The sequence below is a fragment of the Callospermophilus lateralis genome, chromosome X (assembly GCF_048772815.1).
Source record: "Callospermophilus lateralis isolate mCalLat2 chromosome X, mCalLat2.hap1, whole genome shotgun sequence".
Taxonomy (NCBI): domain Eukaryota; kingdom Metazoa; phylum Chordata; class Mammalia; order Rodentia; family Sciuridae; genus Callospermophilus; species Callospermophilus lateralis.
Genome location: NC_135325.1, coordinates 51,430,132 through 51,455,934, shown reverse-complemented (window position 1 = coordinate 51,455,934; position 25,803 = coordinate 51,430,132). Strand labels below are relative to the sequence as shown.

Below are 25,803 nucleotides of genomic sequence, written 5' to 3'. Positions count from 1 at the left end.
GTCTCTCGGCCGCCGTCCTCTCAACCGCCGCCCCCCTTTTCGGCTTCCTCCCTCCTCCCGCCTCCCAGCCCGGCCCTGCTGGCGCCTCTGGCGCTACGGGCTGGGCAAGATGGCGGCCTTCGGGATCTTGAGCTACGAACACCGGCCCCTGAAGCGGCCGCGCCTGGGGCCTCCGGATGTGTACCCTCAAGATCCCAAACAGAAGGAGGTGAGTTCAAAAATCCGAGCTCCCTAGGGTCTTGGGCAGATGATTAGAATAAGAGGCGGCATTGACAGTTTAGGGAAGGGGGGGCGGGGCGATTAGGTGGGAGCAAAAGTCCCGAAAGGGGGAAGAGTAAAGTGGGCCGGTGTCAGGGAGCAGGGACTGAGCTGCGAGGTTCCAAGGCATGAATTGGAAATGATGTAGGGGCCGCCGCGCCACAGTCACCCCTCTCTACACGCACACGTCTCAGAAAGTTGTCTGAGGTAGCTTGATGAGGCTACTCTCTAGGGAAGAGTGATGTTGAGGGAGCTCCTGGTGGTTGGGAATCTTAGTTGTCCTATGGGTGAGGGTGGGGTCCAAACGAAGGTAAAGGCCTAGCTTTAAATAACAATATGTTCTATTCAGAACCAATCTTCATCCCTTTCTCCCTTGTTCCTTTCATTTCTGCCTTTCTCTCCCACAATCACCTCCCAAGGAAAAAAATGCTAAAATGCTTTTTCCTGTCTCAGGATGAACTGACGGCCTTGAATGTAAAACAAGGTTTTAATAACCAGCCTGCTGTATCTGGGGATGAACATGGCAGTGCCAAGAACGTCAACTTTAATCCTGCCAAGGTGAGACAACACTGCCAGGCTGAAGGAAAAGGCTGGAAGAATCTGAGGATCAAAGGCCCTGGGTTGGGAAGATGTAAAGGGACAATCTAAGTGGCTGAATTTGCCTTCATTATCCAATGCTACCACATTGGCATTTTCACATTAAAGGCACCACCACCTGTCTTCCCCTTCTTCCCACCCTGAGGTGTAGTTTTCTTCCTTCAGATCAGTTCCAACTTCAGCAGCATTATTGCAGAGAAGTTACGTTGTAACACCCTACCTGACACTGGTCGCAGGAAGCCTCAAGTGAACCAGAAGGACAACTTCTGGCTGGTGACTGGGCGATCCCAGAATGCCATTAACACCTGGTTCACTGATCTGGCTGGCACTAAACCGCTCACACAATTAGCCAAAAAGGTGAGGCACTGTTTCCTATTTTTCAAACTAAGAGGGGACTGTGGGTACCAAGTGCTCTCCTATTTCCTATATTAAGCTGCTTGGGTGTCAGCTCATGGGGAATAGAGACCTCACTAATTGTGATGTCCATCCAGGTCCCCATTTTCAGTAAGAAGGAAGAAGTGTTTGGATACTTAGCCAAATACACAGTGCCTGTGATGAGGGCCGCCTGGCTCATTAAGATGACCTCTGCCTACTATGCAGCAATCACTGAAACCAAGGTTAAGAAGAGACATGTTGACCCCTTCATTGGTGAGTAATTTCTAACACCAGGCATACTATTGATGGCTTCAAGGAGTGATAGAGAAACCCTTGGAATCATTCTTCCTAATCTATATTCCTTGCTTCTACTTATATATTGCATCCATTCAATTAGTAAACATCAAGTAATTTGATTACCTGTTTTTGTGTTTTGGGCTGAAAAGATGACCAGTAGATTATCTCTGTCCTTAGGATACTTACAGTCTATTAGGGATGCTTAGGCAAATTTATTTTTATGTTTTCTTTTTTTGTGTGTGTGGTGCTAGGGATTGAACTCAAGGCCTTGTAGATGCAAGGCAAGTGCTCTACCAACTGAGCTATATCCCCAGCCCTATATTTATGTTTAAATAGCATAAATATAGAATGTGGTGAATGTCAAAAGAGGAGACAGGTCAGACGTGGTGGTTACATGCCTGTAATCCCAGCGACTTTTGAGAAGCTGAGAAAGAAGGATGGCAATTTCAAGGCCAGCCTGGGCAACTTTAGTGAGACCCTGTTTCAAAATTTAAAAATTAGAAAAAGTTCTGGGGATGTAGCTCAGGGACAAAGCACCCCTGGGTTCAATTCCCAGTACCAAAAAAAGGACACAGAACACAGATGGTTTTCTGCAACTTCAGTAGACAGAAAGATTACTTTCTTTGGGGGATAGTTGGGAAGTTTTGGGAAGGTAGAATTTGACTAGAGGCTAAGAGGAAGAGTATAATTTAGAATTATGGTGATTGGGGGTGGGAAGGGAACAGAAGGTATTCTAAGCAGAAGGATAGTGTCAAATTGTCCCTTTTCCATCTTGCCTCTAGAATGGACTCAGATCATCACCAAGTACTTATGGGAGCAGCTACAGAAGATGGCTGAATACTACCGGCCAGGGCCTGCAGGAAGTGGGGGCTGTGGTTCTACAATAGGGCCCTTGCCCCATGATGTGGAGGTGGCAATTAGGCAGTGGGACTACAATGAGAAGCTAGCCATGTTCATGTTTCAGGTACGGAGGAGGCCATGTTGTGTGGAGCATTGAATTGAGCCTAACTTTGGACTCTGCCAAGATAGAACAGAATGTGCCTCTCACTTTGCCCCAGTTATGATTCTCCTTATCCTTTCATTTACTTTATCTGCCTGATCTTTAATAGTCCCTGGATTGAACTAATACGCTTCCCATCCCTGTAACCCATAGGATGGAATGCTGGACAGACATGATTTCCTGACCTGGGTTCTAGAATGTTTTGAGAAAATCCGCCCTGGAGAGGATGAATTGCTTAAACTGCTGCTGCCCCTACTGCTTCGAGTAAGGCCTAGCGTCTGGGGGGCAGGGGTGGTCTAGGGAGGATTTGGGTAAGACTAAGACTAAGACATTACAACAGTGTCCCTTGGAGAGAATCAGGGACCCTGATGATCTTGTTTTCACAGTACTCTGGGGAATTCGTTCAGTCTGCATACCTGTCCCGCCGCCTTGCCTACTTTTGTACCCGGAGACTGGCCCTGCAACTGGATGGCATGAGTAGCCACTCATCTCATGTTATATCTGCTCAGTCGACAAGCACACTGCCTACCACTCCTGCCCCTCAGCCCCCAACTAGCAGCACACCCTCCACTCCCTTTAGTGACCTGCTTATGTGCCCTCAGCACCGGCCCCTGGTTTTTGGTCTCAGCTGTATACTACAGGTAGGTACTAGGTGGACCCAAGGAAGTATTAAGGTATAGCTTGAGAAGAACTGGGAGCCCATGCTGGAGAACAGGGGTGATTCCAAATTGGAGGTGGGAGTAGGCACTGAGTACTTTCTTAGGAGATTGTTGCTTCTCGGTAATGGGGTGTTAGTTTCCCTTTGGGTGTTTTGTCCAGCCTCTCCCAGGGCTAAAAGGCTTTCCAGAAGGTGAGTGAAGGGAGGGGATCAAAGATGGATTGGTACCTACCTCTGGGACTCAAAGTAACAGGGTTGGATCTTACAATGGAATTCCATGTAGTCATGGTAACTGAGTTTGACTTAGCTGTTTCTGTCTGGCAGACCATCCTCCTATGTTGTCCTAGTGCCCTGGTTTGGCATTATTCACTGACTGATAGCCGAATTAAGACGGGTTCACCACTTGACCACCTGCCTATTGCCCCTTCCAACCTGCCCATGCCAGAGGGCAACAGTGCCTTCACTCAGCAAGTAAGTCTGACCACTAGCCTGGTACTCCCAGATTGGAATATGAGTCTGAATTACTCTTCTAGAAATAGTAATTTGGAGTCTGGTACTGTTCTTTTAGCCTTTTGTATGCCTGAGTACATCCTTAAAGCCTTCCTTTTTGATATTGCAGGTCCGTGCAAAGTTGCGGGAGATTGAGCAGCAGATCAAGGAGCGAGGACAGGCAGTTGAGGTTCGCTGGTCTTTTGATAAGTGCCAGGAAGCCACTGCAGGTGGGTGTCAGAGGACAAATAGTAGGAAGTATCTTTGAGGAAAGGATGGTGTGGTAAGGGTGTAGAGATCGTAGAGATCTGAGAGTCAGAATGCTTTGGACCTCTGGTTAAGTCCCCTTTACTGCTTGTCTTCCTTAGGCTTTACCATTGGACGGGTGCTCCATACTTTGGAAGTTCTGGACAGTCATAGTTTTGAGCGCTCTGACTTCAGCAACTCTCTTGACTCTCTTTGTAACCGAATCTTTGGATTGGGGCCTAGCAAGGATGGGCACGAGGTGAGCAAGAAGGGGAATAGAGGGACAGGGGATATAGCTCAGTCGGTAGAATGCTTGCCTTGCATGCACAAGGCCCTGGGTTCAATCCCCAGCACCACACAAAAAAAAAAAAAAAAGGGCGGGGGATAGAAAGAACAAATAATATTGTAAAAGTAGATGTATGTACAAGGATGGCAGGGTGAGGCATCTTCCTGGGCCCATTTTGGCTTCATTTTGTTTTGATACCAAGGATTGAATCCAGGGGTGCTTAACCACTAAGTGACATCCCCAGCCATTTTTATTTTATATTTTGAGACAGGGCCTTGCTAAGTTACTTAGTGCCTCGCTCGCTAAGTTGCTGAGGTTGGCTTTGAATTTACAAACCTCCTGCCTCAGCCTCCCAGCAGCTGGGATTATAGGCATGTACCACTGCTCTGGGCTCAGGACATTTTCAGATGGGTCTAGTCTTTTAAAAAATTCAACTCAGCATATCCAGATTTCTTGTTTCTTTCTTTCTTTTTTTTTTTTTTTTCTATAACTGGGAATTGCACCCAGGAGCACTTTAACACTGAGCTACATCTGCATTTTTTTTTTTTTTTTGAGACAGGGTCTGACTAAGTTGCTTAGGGCCTCACTGACTTGGTGAGACTGGCCTCAAATTTGTAATACTGCTATCTAAGCTTCCAGAGGTGCCGAATTACAGGCATGTGCTACCATGCCCAGCAGCATACCCAGATTCCTACCAAAATTATGATTTGATGAAAGATTTTGAGGAGATGAAGAGGGCTGGTAATTTTCAGAGTGCAAAGTGATTTTGGAATATCAAGAATCTCTTTGGATTGGGCTGGGATTGTGGCCCAGTGGTAGAGCACTTGCCTAGTATACATGAGGTCCTGGGTTCGATCCTCAACACCACATAAAAATAAGTAAATAAAATAAATGTATTGTTTCTAACTACAAATAAAAAAATATTTTTTTTTAAAAAAGAATCTCTTTGGATTGAGTTCCATAGAAGTTTGTTTTTGACTTGTGTTCCTGAACTGTTAAACATGAATGTGTGGGCTAAGGAATAGTTTCTCTTGGTAAATAAATAATTAACAAATGCTGTGTATAATTTTAAAAAAAAAGAAAAAAAAATTAGAATTCAGTTCTTTGTCCCCAGCCTACCTTACTCACCCTTATCTTCCTTTGATTTCCAGATCTCTTCTGATGATGATGCTGTGGTTTCTTTATTATGTGAATGGGCTGTCAGCTGCAAGCGTTCTGGTCGACATCGTGCCATGGTGGTAGCCAAGCTTCTGGAGAAGAGACAGGCAGAGATTGAGGCTGAGGTTGGCCAATGGGAGGGAATTTCACCAGGGTTAGAGATCCTAGAGAGTGCAAGGTGGGACCAAAGTTGAAGGTGTGAAAACAGAATAAAGAAACCAGGCCTGGGGCTGGGGCTCAGAGGCAGAGCGCTCGCCTGGCATGCATGAGGCACTGGGTTTGATCCTCAGCACCACATAAAATAAAATAAAGTTATTGTGTCCATCTATAATTTAAAAATAAATATTAAAAAAAAGAAACGGTAGAGTCAGGTGCGGTGGCACGTGCTTGTATTCCAGTTGACTCAGGAGACCAAGACAAGAGATTGCAAGTTCAAGGCCAGCCTTAGCAATTTAGAGAGACCCTCAGCCACTTAGCAAGACCCTGTCTCAAAAAATAAAAGGGACTTAGGGTGATGTTCAGTGGTAAAGCATCCCTGGGTTTAATCCCCACTAGAGATCCTATAGGGAATGTTAAGGACATGGAGCATGAGTAGAAAGGAGCATTTGATAACTTGTTAGAGAAGAGATCAAGGCTATAGCTGGGAGGTGGCAAAAAGTGAAGAAACAGGGAAAAGTCAACCCTCAGTTTGTTCTCTCATCTTGCAGCGTTGTGGAGAATCCGAAGCAGCAGATGAGAAGGGTTCCATTGCTTCTGGTTCCCTTTCTGCTCCTAGTGCTCCCATTTTCCAGGATGTCCTCCTGCAGTTTCTGGATACACAGGCTCCCATGCTGAGTATGGACCCCTGCCACCCTTTGGTTGTTCTAGACTCAGTTAGCCATTACTGTTACCAGAAAGCATAATAAGGGCCTTCTGGTCTGTATTTGTCTTGGGTTCTGTACAGAACTATTTTTAGGCATAATACTTTGTGTCCTTCAACAGTTTTTGGATGGGAGGGCTTTATTCCTATGATTGCATCAGGGGTATTCCTCTCTGACCTACTCCTGCCTTAGGTGCCTCCTTCTCTTTCTGACCCCTTCTTCTGTGCTCTGCTAACTCATCTCTTCTCGTTCCCTCCTTCCAGCGGATCCCCGAAGTGAGAGCGAGCGGGTGGAATTCTTTAACTTGGTACTGCTTTTCTGTGAACTGATTCGACATGATGTTTTCTCCCACAACATGTATACTTGCACTCTAATCTCCCGAGGGGACCTTGCCTTTGGAGCCCCTGGTCCCCGGCCTCCCTCTCCCTTTGATGATCCTGTCGATGACCCAGAGCGCAAGGAGGCTGAAGGCAGCAGCAGTAGCAAGCTGGAGGTGAGTGGCTTTTCCTTACCCTCAATTGTTTCCTCTGACACTCCCATCGACTTTGCACAGTTCTGAGGCCTCATTTGTCTACGAAGGGTAGTATTTTCTTAGTACTTTGGGATTTACAAAGCACTCTCATGTCAGTTTGTTGTTTTTGTTTTTAAATTTGGTCTTGGGGCTGGGGATGTGGCTCAAGCGGTAGCGCGCTCGCCTGGCATGCGCGCGGCCCGGGTTCGATCCTCAGCACCACATACCAACAAAGATGTTGTGTCCGCCAATAACTAAAAAATAAATATTAAAATTCTCAAAAAAAATAAATTTGGTCTTCACAACATCCCTGGGAGGTACATTTATCTCCCATTTAAAGCTCATGGAAACTGAAGCCCATACTTAGTGACTGGACAGGGCTTGAATCTGGAACCTGTGCTTTCCCCAATATGGTCTTTTTTCTCTAGTTCTCACATGAAATCTTCTAGGCAGTGGGGAGCATTTCCCTAGGGCTAAAGCAGCTTTGCTTATGTTCTGTGCCCTCAGGATCCAGCACTCTCAGAATCTATGGACATTGACCCTAGTTCCAGTGTGCTGTTTGAGGATATGGAGAAGCCTGACTTCTCAGTAAGTGCGATCCTGAGCATGGTAAAATCTAGCTCCTTAGTTCCTCCCATTTTGCCTCTTCTTGGAATTTCTTTATACTCCCTCATCCCCTTTTCTCTTCAATGTTCCACCCTTTTACTTTTCTTAGTTGTTTTCCCCTACTATGCCCTGTGAGGGGAAGGGCAGCCCATCTCCTGAGAAACCAGATGTAGAGAAGGAGGTGAAGCCACCACCCAAGGAGAAGATTGAAGGAACCCTTGGGGTTCTTTATGACCAGCCACGACATGTGCAGTACGCCACACACTTTCCTATCCCCCAGGTACTGTTCCCCAACACCTTGCAGTGATCTGTTTTGCCCAGATTTCTATCCAAGGAATTTGCCGAGGGGATGGAGCTGTTCCTGAGGGCTTGGGTGTTCTGGGAAGGGATTCAAGCATGGGGGAGCTGATGGGTACAGAGCATGCAACTAAGAGGAGGGAAGGAGATCCATGCTGAAGTCTGATGGTGCTGCTGGGATGCAGGAGGAGTCATGCAGCCATGAGTGCAACCAGCGGTTGGTTGTACTATTTGGGGTGGGAAAGCAGCGAGATGATGCCCGCCATGCCATCAAGAAAATCACCAAGGATATCCTGAAGGTTCTGAACCGCAAGGGGACAGCAGAAACTGGTGGGTTTGAGGCTTCTTAAACAGATCTCCCCCAAAGAATGCCCTAGTCAGTCTTCCCATCCCCAGCATAGGGAACTCCCCAGTCATATCCCAATGTCCTGTCTCTTGGAGTCTCTGAGAGCTCTAGTCCTTTTGAAACTTCCCCCCTCATTCCCCCCCTCTGCAGACCAGCTTGCTCCTATTGTGCCTCTGAATCCTGGAGACCTGACATTCTTAGGTACCTCACAGTAAGCCCCATACTGCCCTCCCTCCCTCCTCCTTCCCTCCCTCAACCTAGCACCTCCCTGTACATATTCCTCTAAGGTCCACATAGTCTGTGGTCCTCTAAACCTTTGTTTCACAGTCCCATTCATCCTTCCCTTCATCCCTCCCCAGCCCTTCCTTGACCCTCCCTTCCCTTTTTCCCTTTCCTTCCCACCCTCCCTTCCACCCCTCCCTTCCATAGCCTCCTCTCCATATCCCTCTCCCCTCCCCAGTCAACTAGTTGTTTTGTCTGTCCTGACTCATCCTTTTCAACTGTTCCTTCAGGTGGGGAGGATGGGCAGAAGAGGCGCCGCAACCGACCTGAAGCCTTCCCCACTGCTGAAGATATCTTTGCTAAGTTCCAACATCTTTCACATTATGACCAACACCAGGTCACTGCTCAGGTGTGGGCCTAAGCCCAGCCCCCTTCCCACATTCTGGCCTCCTGTCCTGTTTCTCCTTCCCTTTTATCTTTTTCCCCTTCCTAAGCAGGCTAAGCCTGTTGGTCTCATCCCCTTCCACCATCATCCTTTCCTGATTCCCTGGGTCTTCTTCCCTCTCTCCACTCCCTTCTCACTCCCACCGCCCTTATCAGGTCTCCCGGAATGTTCTGGAGCAGATCACGAGCTTTGCCCTTGGCATGTCATACCACTTGCCTCTGGTGCAGCATGTGCAGTTCATCTTCGACCTCATGGAATATTCACTCAGCATCAGTGGCCTCATCGACTTTGCCATTCAGGTAGGGAAGATAAGGAAGATAAGGGTGGAGGAAAGAATTCGTGCTATATAGGGTCATGAAGGCAAGGATAGAAGCGTCAGCCAGTTTTGCAGGCTATTTGAATGGGGCAGGAAGACTAGCACAGCGGGGGAGTGGAACATGAGCTAAGACTGCAGGAATAGAGACTTAAGTGCTCCCCTGGGAGGCCCAGGAGACAGATTAGAGCATTGGGCACAGACTGTCCTGCCACTGTGGAATTCATAGAAGTGTGTCCTGGAGACTGGTGAGAGGTGTCATTTATGGAGTAAAGGACAGTCTGGCACGTGGTAACAGGACCTTTCTATGCTGAGGGGGCTCCAGCCTGGCATATCAACTTCCTCACAGGAAGCAGGGTTATGAATGACACGAGGGGCCCTTTCTCACCTCTCACCTTCGTTCTCTCTGCTAGCTGCTGAATGAACTGAGTGTGGTTGAAGCCGAGCTGCTTCTCAAATCCTCGGATCTGGTGGGCAGCTACACTACCAGCTTGTGCCTGTGCATTGTGGCTGTCCTGCGGCACTACCATGCCTGTCTCATCCTCAACCAGGACCAGATGGCACAGGTCTTTGAGGGGTAAGCAGGGCTTGCTTCCAAAAAACTTGAAAACACACAGGGCTCTGGTGGATGCCAGTGAAAGTGGCCTGGGAAGAACATGTGAGCTCACACTGTGGGGAAGGGCCTACAATTCAGATGGATAAGGAATGGTGTTACCAGGAGGCTTGAATCTGTTTCAAGGGGCATTTGTGCCCCAGGCCCTGTACACCTCCTGCTAATCCTCCCAACCCTGCCTCTTATGACAGGCTGTGTGGTGTAGTGAAGCATGGGATGAACCGATCAGATGGCTCCTCTGCAGAACGCTGTATCCTTGCTTATCTCTATGATCTGTACACCTCCTGTAGCCATTTAAAGAGCAAATTTGGGGAGCTCTTCAGGTAAGAGAGGTGGGAGGTAAAGGGTAGAGAGTGGGACCTAGTCTCATCTCCTTCCCATTACCACCCACCTCAGGAGCAGAGCACAGCCCAGGGCCCTGCTGTCTACAGAGGGTCACTATGGACTGTGTCCTCCATGTGTTGTTGCATTACCAAGAGTGGGCCTTCTTCTTCTCTGCCTCCAGAGGCCCCTGTTTCTTATTCTCATGTGGTTCCTTTCCTGCCCAGTCTGCCAGACCCCATCTCCTTTTTTCTTGTCCCAAGTTCCCTTGTCCCTCACTCCCTCCTTTTTTTTTCCTTTTCTCCCCTCTCCTGACCATCCCTGTACCACACCTCTACCAGACCTTCTTCAACACAGCTATCTCCTTTCCCCGACCCCTGCAGCGACTTTTGCTCAAAGGTGAAGAATACCATCTACTGCAATGTGGAGCCATCAGAATCTAATATGCGCTGGGCACCCGAGTTTATGATCGACACCCTGGAGAACCCTGCTGCTCATACCTTCACCTACACAGGGCTAGGCAAGAGTCTTAGTGAGAACCCTGCTAACCGCTACAGCTTTGTCTGCAATGCCCTTATGCACGTCTGTGTAGGGCACCATGATCCCGATAGGTATGGGGCGTACTGAATGAGGAATGGGCATTACACCCCTACCTGATATTGGGAGGGGTGACATACCTGGGAGGTTCTACACTCTGATTATTACTGGGGTAGAGATGAAAAGTTAAAGAATCTGAGGTTTTGTGTAGCAAGGCTTTTCCTGAGGGCATCTTTACTTTTCCCTAGGGTGAATGACATTGCAATCCTGTGTGCAGAGCTGACCGGCTACTGCAAGTCACTAAGTGCTGAGTGGCTAGGAGTACTTAAGGCCTTGTGCTGCTCCTCTAACAATGGCACTTGCGGTTTCAATGATCTCCTCTGCAATGTAGATGTAAGACTTGGGGTAGCTTCTTGGTGGAGAATGGGGAAGTTAGTGGGGCAGGGGGCTAGGCATGATTATCAAGGTCTTAGTGGGTCAGAGTTCTGTAGAAGGGAAGCACACAGCTTTCCTTGTGTGCCTCCTCTCCACCCTGACCCATCATGTCTGCTTTTTCCTCTAGGTCAGTGACCTGTCCTTTCATGACTCCTTGGCTACTTTTGTTGCCATCCTCATTGCTCGCCAGTGTTTGCTCCTAGAAGATCTGATCCGCTGTGCTGCCATCCCGTCACTCCTGAATGCTGGTGAACTACCAATCCATAATTTTTAGAATTTCTGTACCCCACATTTCAATACACATCTGATGGCCATCCTCCCATCGTTCAGTATGGGACACCCTGCTTTGGTTCCCAGGTCCTCACCCCAAGGCCAGAGCTTTTGTACACCCTAGGCTAGAAGCAGTCTGTTTTATAAACCTGGATTTGTACTTTTCCATTTGTGTGTGTGTGTGTGTGTGTGTGAGAGAGAGAGAGAGAGAGAGCGCACACATAGTGTTGGGAATCAAACCTAGGGCCTTATGCATACTAAACATGTGCTCTGATGCTGAGCTACACCCCCAGCCCAACAACCTTTCCATTTTTTGACCATTCAACTGCATAATAGTTCTCTGCTCTACCTTCCCTTCAGTGTTCTTTTTCTCTATTCATTCTCCCCTTTACCCCCCAACCACAGTTCAGCTTCAATCTTTTCTAGATCTGCTTTGTTTTCCTCTTAGCTTGTAGTGAGCAGGACTCAGAGCCTGGGGCCCGGCTTACTTGCCGCATCCTTCTCCACCTTTTCAAGACACCACAACTCAATCCTTGCCAGTCTGATGGAAGTAAGTGACCCTGATCAGAGTCAGGCAGCAGTAGAAAATGCCCCCTCAACCCCTGTGGTCTCTACTCTTGCTTCCCCTGACTTCAGCTCCCTCCCCAGACAAGCCTACAGTCGGAATCCGCTCCTCCTGTGACCGCCACCTGCTGGCTGCCTCCCAGAACCGCATCGTGGATGGAGCTGTGTTTGCTGTTCTCAAGGCTGTATTTGTACTTGGTACGGGGTAGGAAGGGAGTGGTGCCAGAAGTGTGTATAGGGTGGAGTGCCAGCTAAACTACAAGAGACAGTCTTTCTCCCTCCTGAAGGTGGTCTCTCTGACCTGAGGAGAGGAGGGAGAGAAGTATATTTCTGTCCCATAGGACAACATTAGGGGAATTTCTGCCTCTGTGGGCCTGGGGCGGGTCTCCACACAGTGTTCTGATCTTTCTCTGCCCTCCCTATCTCCCACCCGTGAACCACAGGGGATGCAGAACTGAAGGGTTCAGGCTTCACTGTGACAGGAGGAACAGAAGAACTTCCAGAAGAGGAGGGAGGAGGTGGCAGTGGCGGTCGGAGGCAGGGTGGCCGCAACATCTCTGTGGAGACAGCCAGTCTGGATGTCTATGCCAAGTACGTGCTGCGCAGCATCTGCCAACAGGTCAGTCTCACCTTCCCCCCACACCTCCTAAATGCCACTGTATAATATAGTCCTGTTTCCAGCTTGTGATCACACTACCTCCTTACTATACGTAGGTCCCTTACCTATCCCCAGCACATCGCCCCTATTCATAACCCCGTCACTGGTTGCCCCCAGTCCCCTGATTATTAGCTTCCTCAGGAATGGGTAGGAGAACGTTGCCTTAAGTCGCTATGTGAGGACAGCAATGACCTACAGGACCCAGTGTTGAGTAGCGCCCAGGCCCAGCGCCTCATGCAGCTCATCTGCTACCCACATCGACTTCTGGACAATGAGGATGGGGAAAACCCCCAGAGGCAGCGCATTAAGCGTATTCTCCAGGTAGGCTAAGGTGATGGGGGTCTTGGAGGAAGCAGTGGGACCCAACCTAAGGAGAAACCTTGGGAACCAAGAAAAAGAGCACGAAGACGAACAGGGATGTAGGAGAAAGGGGGTGAGAGAAACAGCACCAGCGTGGGTATAGGAGTAAATCCAGTATGGACTAGACTTGAGAGTAAGACTGTTAGGTGCATGCACAGCTGTCTGGAGTGAGGATGGCTCATCAGTGGGAGGCATAGCATCTGGGAGGCCTGGTTTTTGGCTTTATATATTTGGCACATTGGTTGTGATGCAGTAACTGAATAGTAATAGCTATTCTTTATTGAGTACATACTTTATGCCCAGGTATTATACACGGCACTGTGTGTAGTGTTGTGCAAATATTTTCTCCCTTAATCTTTGTAATCCTGTGAGGTGGGTGTGAGTATCCTTGTTTAACCAATGAGGAAACTGAGGCTTGAAGAGGTTAAGTAATTTCTACAAAGTCACACAACTAGTAAGCTTGGAGTCACTATGTGAGCCTAGGTAGGCTTGTGCCCTTTCCACTGCTTCAGATGTTTAGGGGACTGAAGGATGGAAAAATAAGGCCATGGAGGACAAGCTAAAGGAATGAGGTCTCTTCAGTTCAGAGGAGATAATGCCAAAGGGAAATTAGCTAACGTGGCCTCCCAGTCTCTGTAGGACTTTGAGAGATTGTCTTGTAAAGGTCCTGTCAGGGACATTGAGCAGCTGATCTAAAACACAGAGGCAGACTTCAACTTTAACATCAAGGATTTAAAAATTAAGCATTGGGCTGAGGTTGTAGCTCAGTGGCAGGGCACTTGCCTAGCATGTGCGAGGCACTGGGTTCATTTCTCAGCACTGCATACAAATAAAAATAAAGGCAGTCTGTCCATCTACAACCACAAAAATATTAAAAATAAATAAATAAAAGTTAAGCATTAAGCAGGACTTTTTGATGAAAAGGATATGAGGTTCTGGAACAGGAGTCTGGAGAAAGACTTCTTTCCTGAACTACATTTAAAATGTAGTTTTTGGATTTTTAAAATTTAATCTTTCTTAAAGAGAGGGACATAGAGGTCCTTTCAGACCTCTATTAGTCTGTGATTCGAGGTATGGGAGATCAGGAATTGGCCACAGAATGGTGGGAGTGTGACAACAATGATGACTAGCTTGGGGGTGGGGCCTTTACCACAGAACTTGGACCAGTGGACCATGCGCCAGTCTTCCTTGGAGCTGCAGCTCATGATCAAGCAGACCCCTAACAATGTGAGTAGTGCCCACCCAGGCCCTCCCTTTCCCATGACCACTTCTAGCTCCACATGTCAAGAGGTGAGCCACTATAGAAGAACCTAGGTCCTACCCTTGGGCTCTTGAACTGAGAGAGATAAGAGGGTATGGGAAAATAGCAGACGTGTGAAGCTGATGATAAGGAAAATGAGTTCAGAGTATTAGAGCACTGAGTGGTGGGGAAGCTTGGCAGCACTGGCAGTGGAACCTGTTTCTGTGGCCACAGATGTAAAGAGGTGTTAAAAGGAAAAGACAGTGAGAATTGGAGAAACATGGAGGTGCTGGAGGTTACAACTCCCGACAGAGTTTTGTCCCTACCTTCCTGTCAACCTCCACATATGCTCTCCTTTACCTCATCTCCCATTTCTACTATCATCTTTTCTCTTTACTCCTATCTACCTAGTTTTGCACCTTTATGCCTTTCACCTTTCACAGGAGATGAACTCCCTCTTGGAGAACATTGCCAAGGCCACAATCGAGGTTTTCCAACAGTCAGCAGAGACAGGGTCATCTTCAGGAAGCACTGCGAACAACATGCCCAGCAGCAGCAAGACCAAACCTGTGCTCAGGTTGGGTAGAACCATGTCAGGACTCATCCCCTTACAAGTTCCTCTCTACTGGTAGCATGAGTGATGGCTGCTACATGGAGATACCATCCATGTCCAGGGAAAGGAGAGGATGGATTGGCAACCTTGCCCTGCTCCTCTGTAATCCCGTGTCCTCTCTTCTGTCTTCCAGCTCTCTAGAGCGCTCTGGTGTATGGCTGGTGGCCCCCCTCATTGCCAAGCTGCCCACCTCAGTCCAAGGGCATGTATTAAAGGCTGCTGGAGAGGAACTGGAGAAGGGTCAGCACCTGGGCTCTTCTTCTCGCAAAGAACGTGATCGACAAAAGCAGAAGAGGTAAAGGGGCTGTGGAGGGGGCCAGTATTGAGGGGAAGTAGGGAGAGGAGGCAGGCCCAGGGAATAAAAATTGGGGCTGAGGGCTGAGAACAAACATCACAGGGAAGTGGCCCATCAGGTGATAAAAGTGGTATGGCTTAGCAAGAGGCTAGATCTTTTTTTTTAATATTTATTTTTTTTAGTTGTAGCTGGACACAACACCTTTATTTATTTATTTTTATGTGGTATTGAGGATAGAACCCAGGGCCTCACATGTGCTTAGGCGAGCACTCTACTGCTGAGCCACAACCCCAGGCCAAGAGGCTAGATCTTGAGAAAGCAAAGTCTGGGATTTGGAGGAATAAGGTTGGAAGTTGCCTTATCCCCAGCCCATGGCTTTCTCGTCTTGTCTCTTTTTCCTTTTATTTCCCTTCTATCTCTAGCATGTCCCTGTTGAGCCAGCAGCCCTTCTTATCTCTGGTGCTGACATGTCTGAAAGGGCAGGATGAGCAACGTGAGGGACTCCTTACCTCCCTCTACAACCAAGTGAACCAGGTACAGGTCTCTGAGCTATGGAGGTGGGCAGGAGGGTAGTAAAGGATATACCTAAGAGGCCACTATGGACTTGGAACCTTCGATACTTTCAGATAAACAGATTGGGTGCTTTGGAATGGAAACAAGAAGATCCCTGAGCTGCATGTTAAACTTGTTTTATCCTAGATTGTGAATAATTGGCGAGAGGACCAGTACTTAGATGATTGCAAACCAAAGCAGCTAATGCATGAGGCACTCAAACTGCGGCTCAACCTGGTGAGGGGGGAGCTGGGAAAAAGAAGGAAGGGTGTGGGGCTGGAAATGCAGTAAAGAAGTCCCAGCCCAGCCAGGCATGATGGCACATGTCTGTAGTTCCAACACTTGGGAGGCTGAGGTGGGAGGATCGCTTGAGTCTATGAGTTTGAGACCTGCCTGGGCAACATAGCAAGGCCCTGTCTCAAACAAACAAAAGTAGAAGCCCCCTGGGCATGGTGGCACATGCCTGTGATCCCTGCAGCTCAGGAGGCTGAGACAGGAATATCACAAGTTCAAAAGCCAGCCTCAGCAATGGTAAGGTGCTAAGGAACTCAGTGAGACCCTGCTTTAAATAAAATATAAAATAGAGCTGGGGATGTGGCTCAGTGGTTGAGTGCCCCTGAGTTCAATTCCTGGTACCCCCCCCAATAAAAAGAGAAGCCCCAGGTTGTTGGGAGAATAAGGATGAGGATGGAGACCACAGGTTTTGGGGGTCTTCAAGTATTAATCCTGCTCTCCTAGGATGCAGGGCCTGAAATGGTTAAAGGAACTGGATCACTGCAGTCAGGGTCCAGTAGGTTGCATAACCCAGATCCTTATAGGGACTCTGCCCTGTATCCTAGATTCTAGCTGGACCTGAGAAATACTAGAAACCCATTGTAGAATGTTGAATGGAATCCTGGCAATCATTTAGTCCAACTCTTATAATTTTATAAGTAATGAAACAAAAGCTGAGAGATATCAAGAATTCAGTCATCAGCCCAAAATCCTATAGCAAATCACAGACAAATGGAACATGACCTCAGGGGTCCTAACTCCCACCCAACCTGCTTCCTTACTAAACTTTCTTTAAATGCTGGTCATCACCCCTGCACCCCTGAGAGCCATCTGACTGACTTGTGGCCGTGGCAGGTGGGGGGCATGTTTGACACAGTGCAACGCAGCACCCAGCAGACCACAGAGTGGGCCATGCTCCTCCTGGAAATCATCATCAGTGGCACTGTCGACATGCAGTCCAACAAGTAAGCATCCCTGTCCCCTCCCAGCTTTTCTGTATTGCAATGGAGCCCCCTACCCTTGTGCCAGCTACCCTACCTACTGTGATCAGTGTGGATGTAACTGTGGACTCCATGGCCCTGGATTTTTCACTGTCTCATTGCCCTTGGCATGACATATCAAGCACCTCTCCCTGCTCCAATTCTCCCCTCAGGCCTTTTTCTTTCTTAACCTCTTTGTTCTATGGTTTTCTCCCTTCACACCTGCCACAGTGAGCTCTTTACTACTGTGTTGGACATGCTGAGTGTACTCATCAATGGAACCTTGGCTGCAGACATGTCTAGTATCTCACAAGGCAGCATGGAGGAAAACAAACGTGCATATATGAACCTAGTGAAGAAGCTGCAGGTGAGCAGAGGAGGTGCCTGGGTACTAGGACCTCAGTTTCGTTCACCCTGACCGAGTTTGTTGTCTAGCCAACTTCAGGGACTTTGTTCTGACCTGAGCCCTCTGCCCTTCACTTTTTTTTTTTTTTTTTTTGGTGGTGCTGGGGATTGAACCCAGGGCATTGTGCATATGAGGCAAGCACTACCAACTAAGCTATATCCCCAGCCCCTCTCCCCTCCACTTTCACATCTGTTTTTACTTTGTTATTCATGCAAGGAGGATTTGCTGAATGTCATCTTTATATCAGGTTCTGGGCTACCCCAAGACTTCCCAATGCTCTTTTTCTGTGTCTTTGAACTCTTGTCCCATCTTCCTGTGCCTGCAGAAGGAATTGGGAGAGCATCAATCAGACAGTCTGGAAAAGGTTCGCCAGTTGCTACCACTGCCCAAGCAGACTAGAGATGTCATCACATGTGAACCACAGGGCTCCCTCATTGACACCAAAGGCAACAAGATTGCTGGCTTCGATTCCATCTTCAAGAAGGAGGCATGTTCCACTGTCTTCCTATACCCACTGCCCCTTTGGGGAAGTGCCTTCCCTACATTAACCTGGAAGCCCCAGAAGACTCAGATCCAAGAGTTTGTCGGGCTCTGCCTATAAAAACCATCTCTGGGGTTCTGAGTGAATCACTTAGCTTTCCTTACATTTCATCTCTCCTTCTTTGGAGTCCTGCCCTATTTTCTTGGTCTCTCCCTCCACCTCCACCCACCTTGTCACATACCACCCCTTTCTCAGCACCGCACCCTCCTCTTTCCTTTGCCCCACCTGCCTCCTCTATGGCCCCACCCATCTATCTGGTTGATAGCTCTATATCTCTTATCCCTGCATTTCTCTCCCCTACCCACCCATCTGGGCACAGTTTTCTCTCTTCTCTCTATGTCAGTTGCAGTATTTGTTCAATAATCATAATTGCAGTGTATAGTAGACAGTGAAAGGGAAAAGAGGATGCTGACTTTAAAATTCAAATCCTTTCATATATACATTATCTTAATTTCTCATCTGTCTCATTTTCTCTTTTTCTCTTTCTGCCTTTCTCTTTGCTTTTTTCTGTCCCTCGCCACCTGCCCCCCCCCCCGCTTTCCTGTTTCTTTCTCTGTCTTCCTCTGAATGTTGTTCTCCTTCCTTCCCCACTTTTTTCTCTCCTCACCCACTTCTCTGTCTCCCTGCCTCTGTGTCTGCTTCTTGCCCCAGCTCTGCCTCCGCTGCATCTTTCATGACTTCATCCTTTGCCTTTACGCCTCTCCCTGCCACCCATCCCTCTCTCCCTTCATGACTCTTCCACATGGGTGTGTGTGTTCCTATGTATCCAAGTCTGTTTTTCCTCCTCTCACCATCTCTACCAAATCTAAGCACAACTTTTTTTTAAATGCCAACAGATATTTTACCCCTTTCTCCAAGTTCTCAAGGTCTAGCTTCTATTTTCCATGTCTCAACAGCTCATTGTGTCTCATTTTCTGGATCAGGGTCTACAGGTTTCCACAAAACAGAAGATATCTCCCTGGGATCTCTTCGAGGGCTTGAAGCTCTCTGCACCACTCTCCTGGGGCTGGTTTGGGACAGTCCGAGTTGACCGGCGAGTGGCTCGAGGGGAGGAGCAACAGCGCTTGCTACTCTACCACACACACCTGAGGCCCCGGCCCCGTGCCTATTACCTAGAGCCACTGCCACTGCCACCAGAAGATGAGGAACCACCAGCTCCCACCCTGCTAGAACCTGAGAAAAAGGCTCCTGAGCCCCCCAAAACTGACAAACCGGGGGCTGCTCCACCCAGCACTGAGGAACGCAAGAAGAAGTCCACCAAGGGCAAGAAACGCAGCCAGCCAGCCACCAAGACAGAGGCCAGTGCCTCCCTTGCTGCAGTTCTCCCCCAGCCCGTATTCATGACTTTGTGTATAATCGAGTTTATGGTTTATGGGGATGTGGCACATGGGAAAGGATGCCATTAGAATTGAAATAAAAATTAGCCATATAAATGCAGCTTTTCTTTACCCCATCTTCCCTCACCTAATCTCCCTACATTCCGCTACAACCTACTCACCTTCCTCTGCTACCCACACAGGACTATGGCATGGGCCCAGGCCGAAGTGGTCCCTATGGTGTGACAGTGCCTCCAGACCTCCTGCACCACCCCAACCCCGGATCCATATCTCACCTAAGTTACAGGCAGGGCCCCATAGGCCTGTACACCCAGAACCAGCCACTACCTGCAGGTGAGGGCCAGCCACTGGGAATGGTGAGATCCCCTGGACTTTGTTTCCACTCCCCTGGGGCGCTATGGATGACTAGGACTCTGAGCAAGGGCTGGAGGGATGAGGAGCCTAGAGAGGTCAGTCCACTCTTTTTTCCAGGTGGCCCTCGTGTGGATCCATATCGCCCTGTGAGGTTACCAATGCAGAAGCTGCCAACCCGACCAGCTTACCCTGGAGTGCTACCCACAACTGTGACTGGTGTCATGGGCCTAGAACCTTCATCTTACAAGACTTCCGTGTACCGACAGCAGCAACCTGCAGTGCCCCAGGGACAGCGCCTTCGCCAACAGCTCCAGGCAAAGATAGTGAGAGGGGCAGTAGGGAGGGCTGTCAGGGAGAGGGGCTTTTGTGGGTCACAGGACTGAGGAGACATTTGGCATCTTCACAGGGTGGGATATACAAGAGAGGATGTAATAGAAAACATTTCCTGAGTTTGAGTTTTTCTCCTTTTACCCTTTAGCAGAGTCAGGGGATGTTGGGACAGTCGTCTGTCCATCAGATGACTCCCAGCTCTTCCTACGGCTTGCAGACTTCCCAGGTAAGGGCTTGGGATTGGGAGCATCAGGGAGAGGAAGGTAAACTGCTGCACTCACTCTTGGCCCTGACTCCTTCTCTCCTCCTCTGCAGGGCTATACTCCTTATGTTTCTCATGTGGGATTGCAGCAACACACAGGCCCTGCAGGTACCATGGTGCCCCCCAGCTACTCCAGCCAGCCTTATCAGAGCACCCACCCCTCTACCAATCCTACTCTTGTAGATCCTACCCGTCACCTGCAACAGCGGCCCAGTGGCTATGTACACCAGCAGGCCCCAACCTATGGACATGGACTGACCTCCACTCAAAGGTACCCAAAGTAATGAGAAGGGAAGGGACACTGAGGTATGAGGGAGCATTTGATTTGAGAAAACCAGTGCCTGAAGGTAATGGGACTGGTCTGAACTTTTGGAGACATTGGGAACATTTACCTGGTCATGTAGCTCATAACCACAGAAGACTGAAGTAGGAAGGGAATATGGAGACCAGTAGTCTTACATCAACTTTCAGAATTTCTTAGAGGCTCTGAGAGGAGAAACCATTTACCTGACTCTGATAAGGAAAGTTCTGGGGTTTGTAGACATAGTATAGGGTAAGGAGTCATAAATCCTGTGTTGAACAGTTGAACTTCAGGATGGACTAAAAAGTGAATACCTGAGTTAATGTTATTCAAGTTGTAGTTAAGACCTGGTAATTGTGTCATGAGGCTCTGCAACTTAGGTTTAAAGCACTGAGTTGGAGGACTTATGAACTGTGGCTGTATGACCCACACTATGCTAGGACTGAGTGAGATGAAGAAAGATAGCCCCCTTGCCAAAATACATAGTCCTTTACCACTTAGAATTTTTACTCTAGCTGAGGAGCAAAAAGTTACATAGAGCCATGTGCAGTGGCACACACCTATAATCCCAGTGTCTCAGGAGGCCAAGACAGGAGGATTGTGAGTTCAAAGCCAGCCTCAGCAATTTCAAGGTGCTAATAGCAACTCAGTGAGACCCTGTCTATAAATAAAATACAAAAAATAGGGCTTGGGATGTGGCTCAGTAGTTGAGTGCCCCTGAGTTCAATCTCTAGTACCCCCACAAAAAAAATTACATCGAAAACTATATGAAGACTACTGTGAGTAAAGATAGAATCAGGTGTGCATTTGGGTGCTGTGAAGTAAAATAAAGATTCACAAGAAGTGGGATACTATCAGTGTGGACCTGAGCCATCAGAGAATTTTCATGAAGGAGGTTAGGCCTTTGAATTAGTTAGGATTGGGGTTTATGGAGAAGAGGAGAAGAAAGGGCATTCTAGGTAGAGATTGTAGCATGAACAAAGACATAGGGGCTGGAGTGAATAAGGTGTCTGGATGACAGAAGCAGAGTTAGGATGGAGTGTACAGTTTTGCTGGGGGAAGGTTGATAGATGTCCTTGAATGCTTAGCTGCAGCATTGAGACACAATTGCAGAAAGGGTTCTTTTGATCAGGAAAATGATGGGAGGAGTTAAGCAGGTTGAAAGTGTGGAATGAGTGAATTGAAGGCAGGAGAAGATGAGACAGGGATCCCAGCCACAGACTGTCTCCTGGATGTGCAATTCAGGTGGAGAGGGCATAAAGAGCAGTAGAACAACTTGAAGTGTTACCCAGGCACAAAAACAGCAACAACAAAAAACTTCAGTGAGTGCTTATAGAATACCTGTCGTGTTATAAGACTATTTTTCATTTTCATATGAAAAAAATAAAACAACTGAAAAATTCCTAACCACTAAGGCTATGAGACAATAAAATGGAGCATTGTCTTTACACCTTATTCTCTGACCAAAAAGTCTTGTCAGAATTCAAAAGGGCTCCTTTGGTTAGTTCCAAGAGGAATGAATGCAATGACCTGTTAAAGTTTCTTGCAGGTCAGGGACCCAGGGTTTAAAATGCCACTCTGTCCCAACCCCATGCCTTGACCTCTGGTCTCCTTGTCTTTGGAGGTTTTCACACCAGACACTGCAGCAGACCACCATGCTAGGTACCATGACTCCGCTGAATACCCAGGGCGTCCAGGCAGGTGTCCGCTCAACTTCCATCCTACCTGAGCAGCAGCAGCAGCAGCAACAGCAGCAGCAGCAGCAGCAGCAGCAGCAGCAACAGCAACAGCAGCAGCAGCAGCAGCAGCAGCAGCAGCAGTACCACATCCGGCAGCAACAGCAGCAACAGATCCTGCGGGTAAGGCCCTGGGATTCCATCCAGCACTTGGGAGCCCTAGGAGGGAAGAGAAGCTCAAGTTCCTCCCGCACTATCACCAAGATTAAATGGGGTGGTGTGCTGAGCACCCAGAGAGCAACTGGCTATGCTGGGGTTTAGGTTGGTTGTCTCCCCTCCCCTTTTTGCCTATTGAGGATCATAGTGGGACAGAGTTGGATACTGACTAATGGGTCCTCCAAGTTTGGTTTCATTTATGCATTGGTCTGAGAAAGGAAGAGTAGACCCAATGCTTTCCCTGCCCCCATCCCTCAAATACTAAGTTGTAGCTGCCTTGATGGCCTCAGAAATATCTTGTGTCTTCACAGCAGCAGCAGCAGCAACAACAACAGCAGCAGCAGCAGCAGCAGCAGCAACAACAGCAGCAACAACAGCAGCAGCAGCAACAGCAGCAGCAACAACAACACCAGCAGCAGCAGCAACAGGCAGCTCCTCCCCAACCCCAGCCCCAGTCCCAGCCCCAGGTAGCTGCTGGACTCCAACCCCAGGCTCAGGGACAGCTGCCCAGGTTGGGCACATAGCCAGTGATCTGGGTTGGGAATGGTGTGTAGTTGGGGTAGCAGTGGGAGGCCAAGGCATGGCACTCTACAAAAGGGATTGAGAAATGAGGCTGAAGAAGGAGGCCCGGGGGCGGGGGGGGGGGGGGGTTAGAGTTCTATTTTCCGATTTCTCCTCCCACCTCAGTTCCAGCGCCAGGGGCTTCAGCAGACACAACAGCAGCAACAGACAGCAGCTTTGGTCCGGCAACTCCAACAACAGCTCTCCAGTAAGCTTGCCTGCCTTCCTGAGGAGAACCCCTTGGAATAAGTGGGGGACAGGGTGGGAAAATATAGCTAGGTGATTGCTTTGAGCTCAGGTTTCCTTCCCTACCTTTCTATGCCTTTCCCTTTCCCTTCCCTTCCCTGACTAGCTTTCTTCCTGCATACCCATAACCTTTCTGGGTCTCCCATCCCTGACAATCTCTGGTTTTTCACAGATACCCAGCCACAACCCAGTACCAACATATTCGGACGCTACTGAGCCACGTGGAGGAACTACTTGTGCACTGGATGTGGCCCCACACTTTCCTCTTAATTCCTAGCCCCCCTTCCTGGGCTAGCACCAGTAGTGGTTGGGGCCCTTCCCTCAGGCTCCATTTTTAATGAGTTTTTAGTATTTTTGTTAATGTGAAGCATTGAGCTGTTGGGTTTTGTATATTATTTATATAGAGAGACCCCAGAGCTGTTGCACCCAATACACAGAGCTTCTTTGCAAAGGGAGTGTGTGAGTTCTGTGTGTCGGGGAAGGGTGGTCTCTTGGGAGAGTGCTGGGGGTTGGACAAACAAGTCAGAAGCCTTCATGCCATTCAGATCATCGCCCCCCTTTACCTTCAATTCCCTGTTCCTTTTTTTCTGAGTAGGGAATATTTTTTATTGGTACATTATAATTACACATGATAGTGGGGTTCATTATGCCATATTCATACATGCACATAGCATAATCTGATCAGTCTGATTCTCTCCATACATTTCTTGATTCTGATTGGATTATTACTCTCTCTTCCCTGCTCCAAGGCAACATATCGAGGTACAGGCCCCCAGTCTCTTAAAAGGGGTAGCTTCTTTACAGCTTTCCTTCATGGAGGCCATACCTCTGGGATTGGGGAGGACAGTTACATCAGGGGAAAAAAATCAATGGAACTGGATTCTCCTTCTACAGCATCCTAGAAACTGGACCTCAAACAAGCGGGTGGGAGGGGTCAAGATGATGGACATTGCCTACCCTTTTTGCCATCTCGTGGTCCCCATCATGCACCAAGTGACATTCTTTTCATAGGCTAAAGATCTTCTCTCAGAGTCACATTTTTGAGATGAAAAACTGCCTTCCATTGGCAAGAGCCATCATAGAATAGGTGGCAGAAGGACAGTGTGACTCTAGGAGGAAGAGAGGCCAGTAAGAAATAGCACACATTTTTCGCTGCCCTGCTGCTGGAACTGCTTGTTTTCACATGACCCACCTTGGCAGTTACCCAGAATGACTGATGCTCACTCCCATTTTACAGTAGAGAAAACTCAGAACTTGCTCAGAAGTCACATTCGGAGCTGTGGCTGGGCCATTCTCAGCCCCCTTGCTTTCTGCTTTGGGCCCTAGATCCAAGGCTGTGCAGAAGAGCCAACTGCCTTACAACAATGAAGTCTTCTGGTCTGCCTAGCCAGGGCTGGAAGAGGACCAGTTCCAGCCTGGTGGGTGGGTGCTACAGGAAGATTTGACAACTTAAGGGCAATGTTCCATGTTCATTGAAGCCATAGTTGCACCTTATCACTGGGAAATGTCAAGTATGTTGGTAATACTGGGAATACCAATCAATACCCAAGTCATAAAAAATAAAATCCCTCTTTGAGGTCCATCCACAAAGCCCTTATGCATATGGGATTTACAAAGTTTGAGAGTTGGTGAGTGCAAGGAATGGAACTCCCTGCCAGGATAAAGACAAACATGACTGAAGCTCTCTCTGACTTCTATCCTGACATAAACACACTGGAGCCCCAGGTGTTGACAGAAGCTTGGCTGGGATAAGGAGCCTTCAGAGGGGCCTGGGTGTGTCAGGTCCACTGGACAGGTGCACTACATACAGAAACACACAATATCTGGGGCGGCGGGTAGAGGCTGAAACAGACAATTGGCATGCTGACAGAATCAAACCTGCCCCAACCAAAGCATCAAAAGGGAACAGTGTTGACCTTTGGGAGAGTGACAGGATGAGAGCAAAGTGGTCCCACTGGTGGTTGCTGCTGGTGCTGAGGAGAGGTGAGGGATGCTGAGGTGGCAGCATATCTCTGTGGAATATAACTGGAGTCTCCTGCGTGCAGTGCCTCAGTTTCTCCCTTTGTTCCAAGGTCTCAAGCTTTGCAGGTAAAGTTTGGAATAGCTGCCCCTGGAGATCACCTGTCAGCTTGTGATTTGAGGTGTGTGTGTGAGAAAGGGAGAGAGTGTGTGAGCAGAACATGCTTGAGCATGGGGGTGGGGGGAATTGGGCCATGCCCCAGGACTTGAGCCATCTCTGGCACAAAAGGAGTTAATGGTAGGGACCGCGCCCCCCCGTGTCCGGGCACGCGCAGCGCCCCCCTCGGTGCGCGGGCACAGCAGCCAGGCTGCCGGAGAGCTGATCTCGGGGATTCGGGTGCCGAGCCCTTGGCCTGGAGGCGATATGGGTGGTCCGTGGCCCGGTTCAGTCGCTCGCAGCAGCCCGGGGAACAGGTGAGGCCGCCTGCCCCGGTCTCTCATCTCATCCTCTAGCTGCCCATACCTTGCTCCCATCCTATCCCCTCCCAATCTCGGGTTCCTCCACTCCCCAGCCAATGGCCCCATCCCTCTCAACCCCATGTTCTTCATCGGCACCCCTGACCCCCCAATCCTCCCCCACTTCGCTTCTCTCCTCCACCTCCTCCCTAAATCCCGCATCCCTATCATCCTCCCGCCCATGGTCCCTCTATTTCCACAGCCCAATCCGCATGCTCACCAAAATACCCCTATCCAGGGCCCCCAGCCCCATTCCTGTATTGCACATTGCCAGTTCCCCCCTCCCCTGCAGTGCAGCCCCATCCCCCTTCCATCATAGCATCTCATAGCCAGTCTCCCTCCCCCACTCTCTGCAGCCCCCCCACCCAATGGAGGCCTTTATTCTATCCTCCCCATTCCAGTGCAACTCCATCCCCCAATACC

The 25,803-nt window shown here is 48.8% G+C and overlaps 1 protein-coding gene across 11 annotated transcripts; it reads left to right on the top strand.

The window, feature by feature from the left end:
* Med12 (mediator complex subunit 12) lies at positions 1–23,340 on the top strand. 11 transcript variants are annotated; one of them, XM_077107619.1, is made up of 46 exons: positions 1–208; positions 712–816; positions 1,021–1,212; positions 1,347–1,503; positions 2,310–2,491; positions 2,681–2,791; positions 2,914–3,168; positions 3,510–3,656; positions 3,805–3,904; positions 4,043–4,179; positions 5,358–5,489; positions 6,072–6,198; positions 6,488–6,717; positions 7,243–7,323; positions 7,451–7,621; positions 7,824–7,968; positions 8,135–8,185; positions 8,497–8,615; positions 8,807–8,950; positions 9,378–9,541; positions 9,769–9,900; positions 10,282–10,509; positions 10,684–10,828; positions 10,998–11,118; positions 11,589–11,690; positions 11,789–11,902; positions 12,148–12,323; positions 12,504–12,683; positions 13,878–13,949; positions 14,406–14,539; positions 14,709–14,870; positions 15,293–15,404; positions 15,570–15,659; positions 16,551–16,660; positions 16,907–17,042; positions 17,407–17,568; positions 18,546–18,920; positions 19,142–19,292; positions 19,431–19,627; positions 19,792–19,869; positions 19,959–20,013; positions 20,089–20,176; positions 21,831–22,065; positions 22,410–22,565; positions 22,786–22,867; positions 23,078–23,340. In XM_077107619.1, exons 1-46 carry the CDS (start codon positions 110–112, stop codon positions 23,119–23,121), a joined length of 6,486 nt encoding a protein of 2,161 aa, XP_076963734.1. In that variant the 5' UTR covers positions 1–109; the 3' UTR covers positions 23,122–23,340. The 11 variants fall into 11 exon arrangements, with proteins under 11 accessions (XP_076963734.1, XP_076963731.1, XP_076963730.1 ...); XM_077107616.1 differs by having other exon boundaries at positions 19,431–19,636; XM_077107615.1 differs by having other exon boundaries at positions 10,240–10,509; positions 11,777–11,902; positions 19,431–19,636.
* The last annotated feature ends 2,463 nt before the right edge of the window (positions 23,341–25,803 follow it).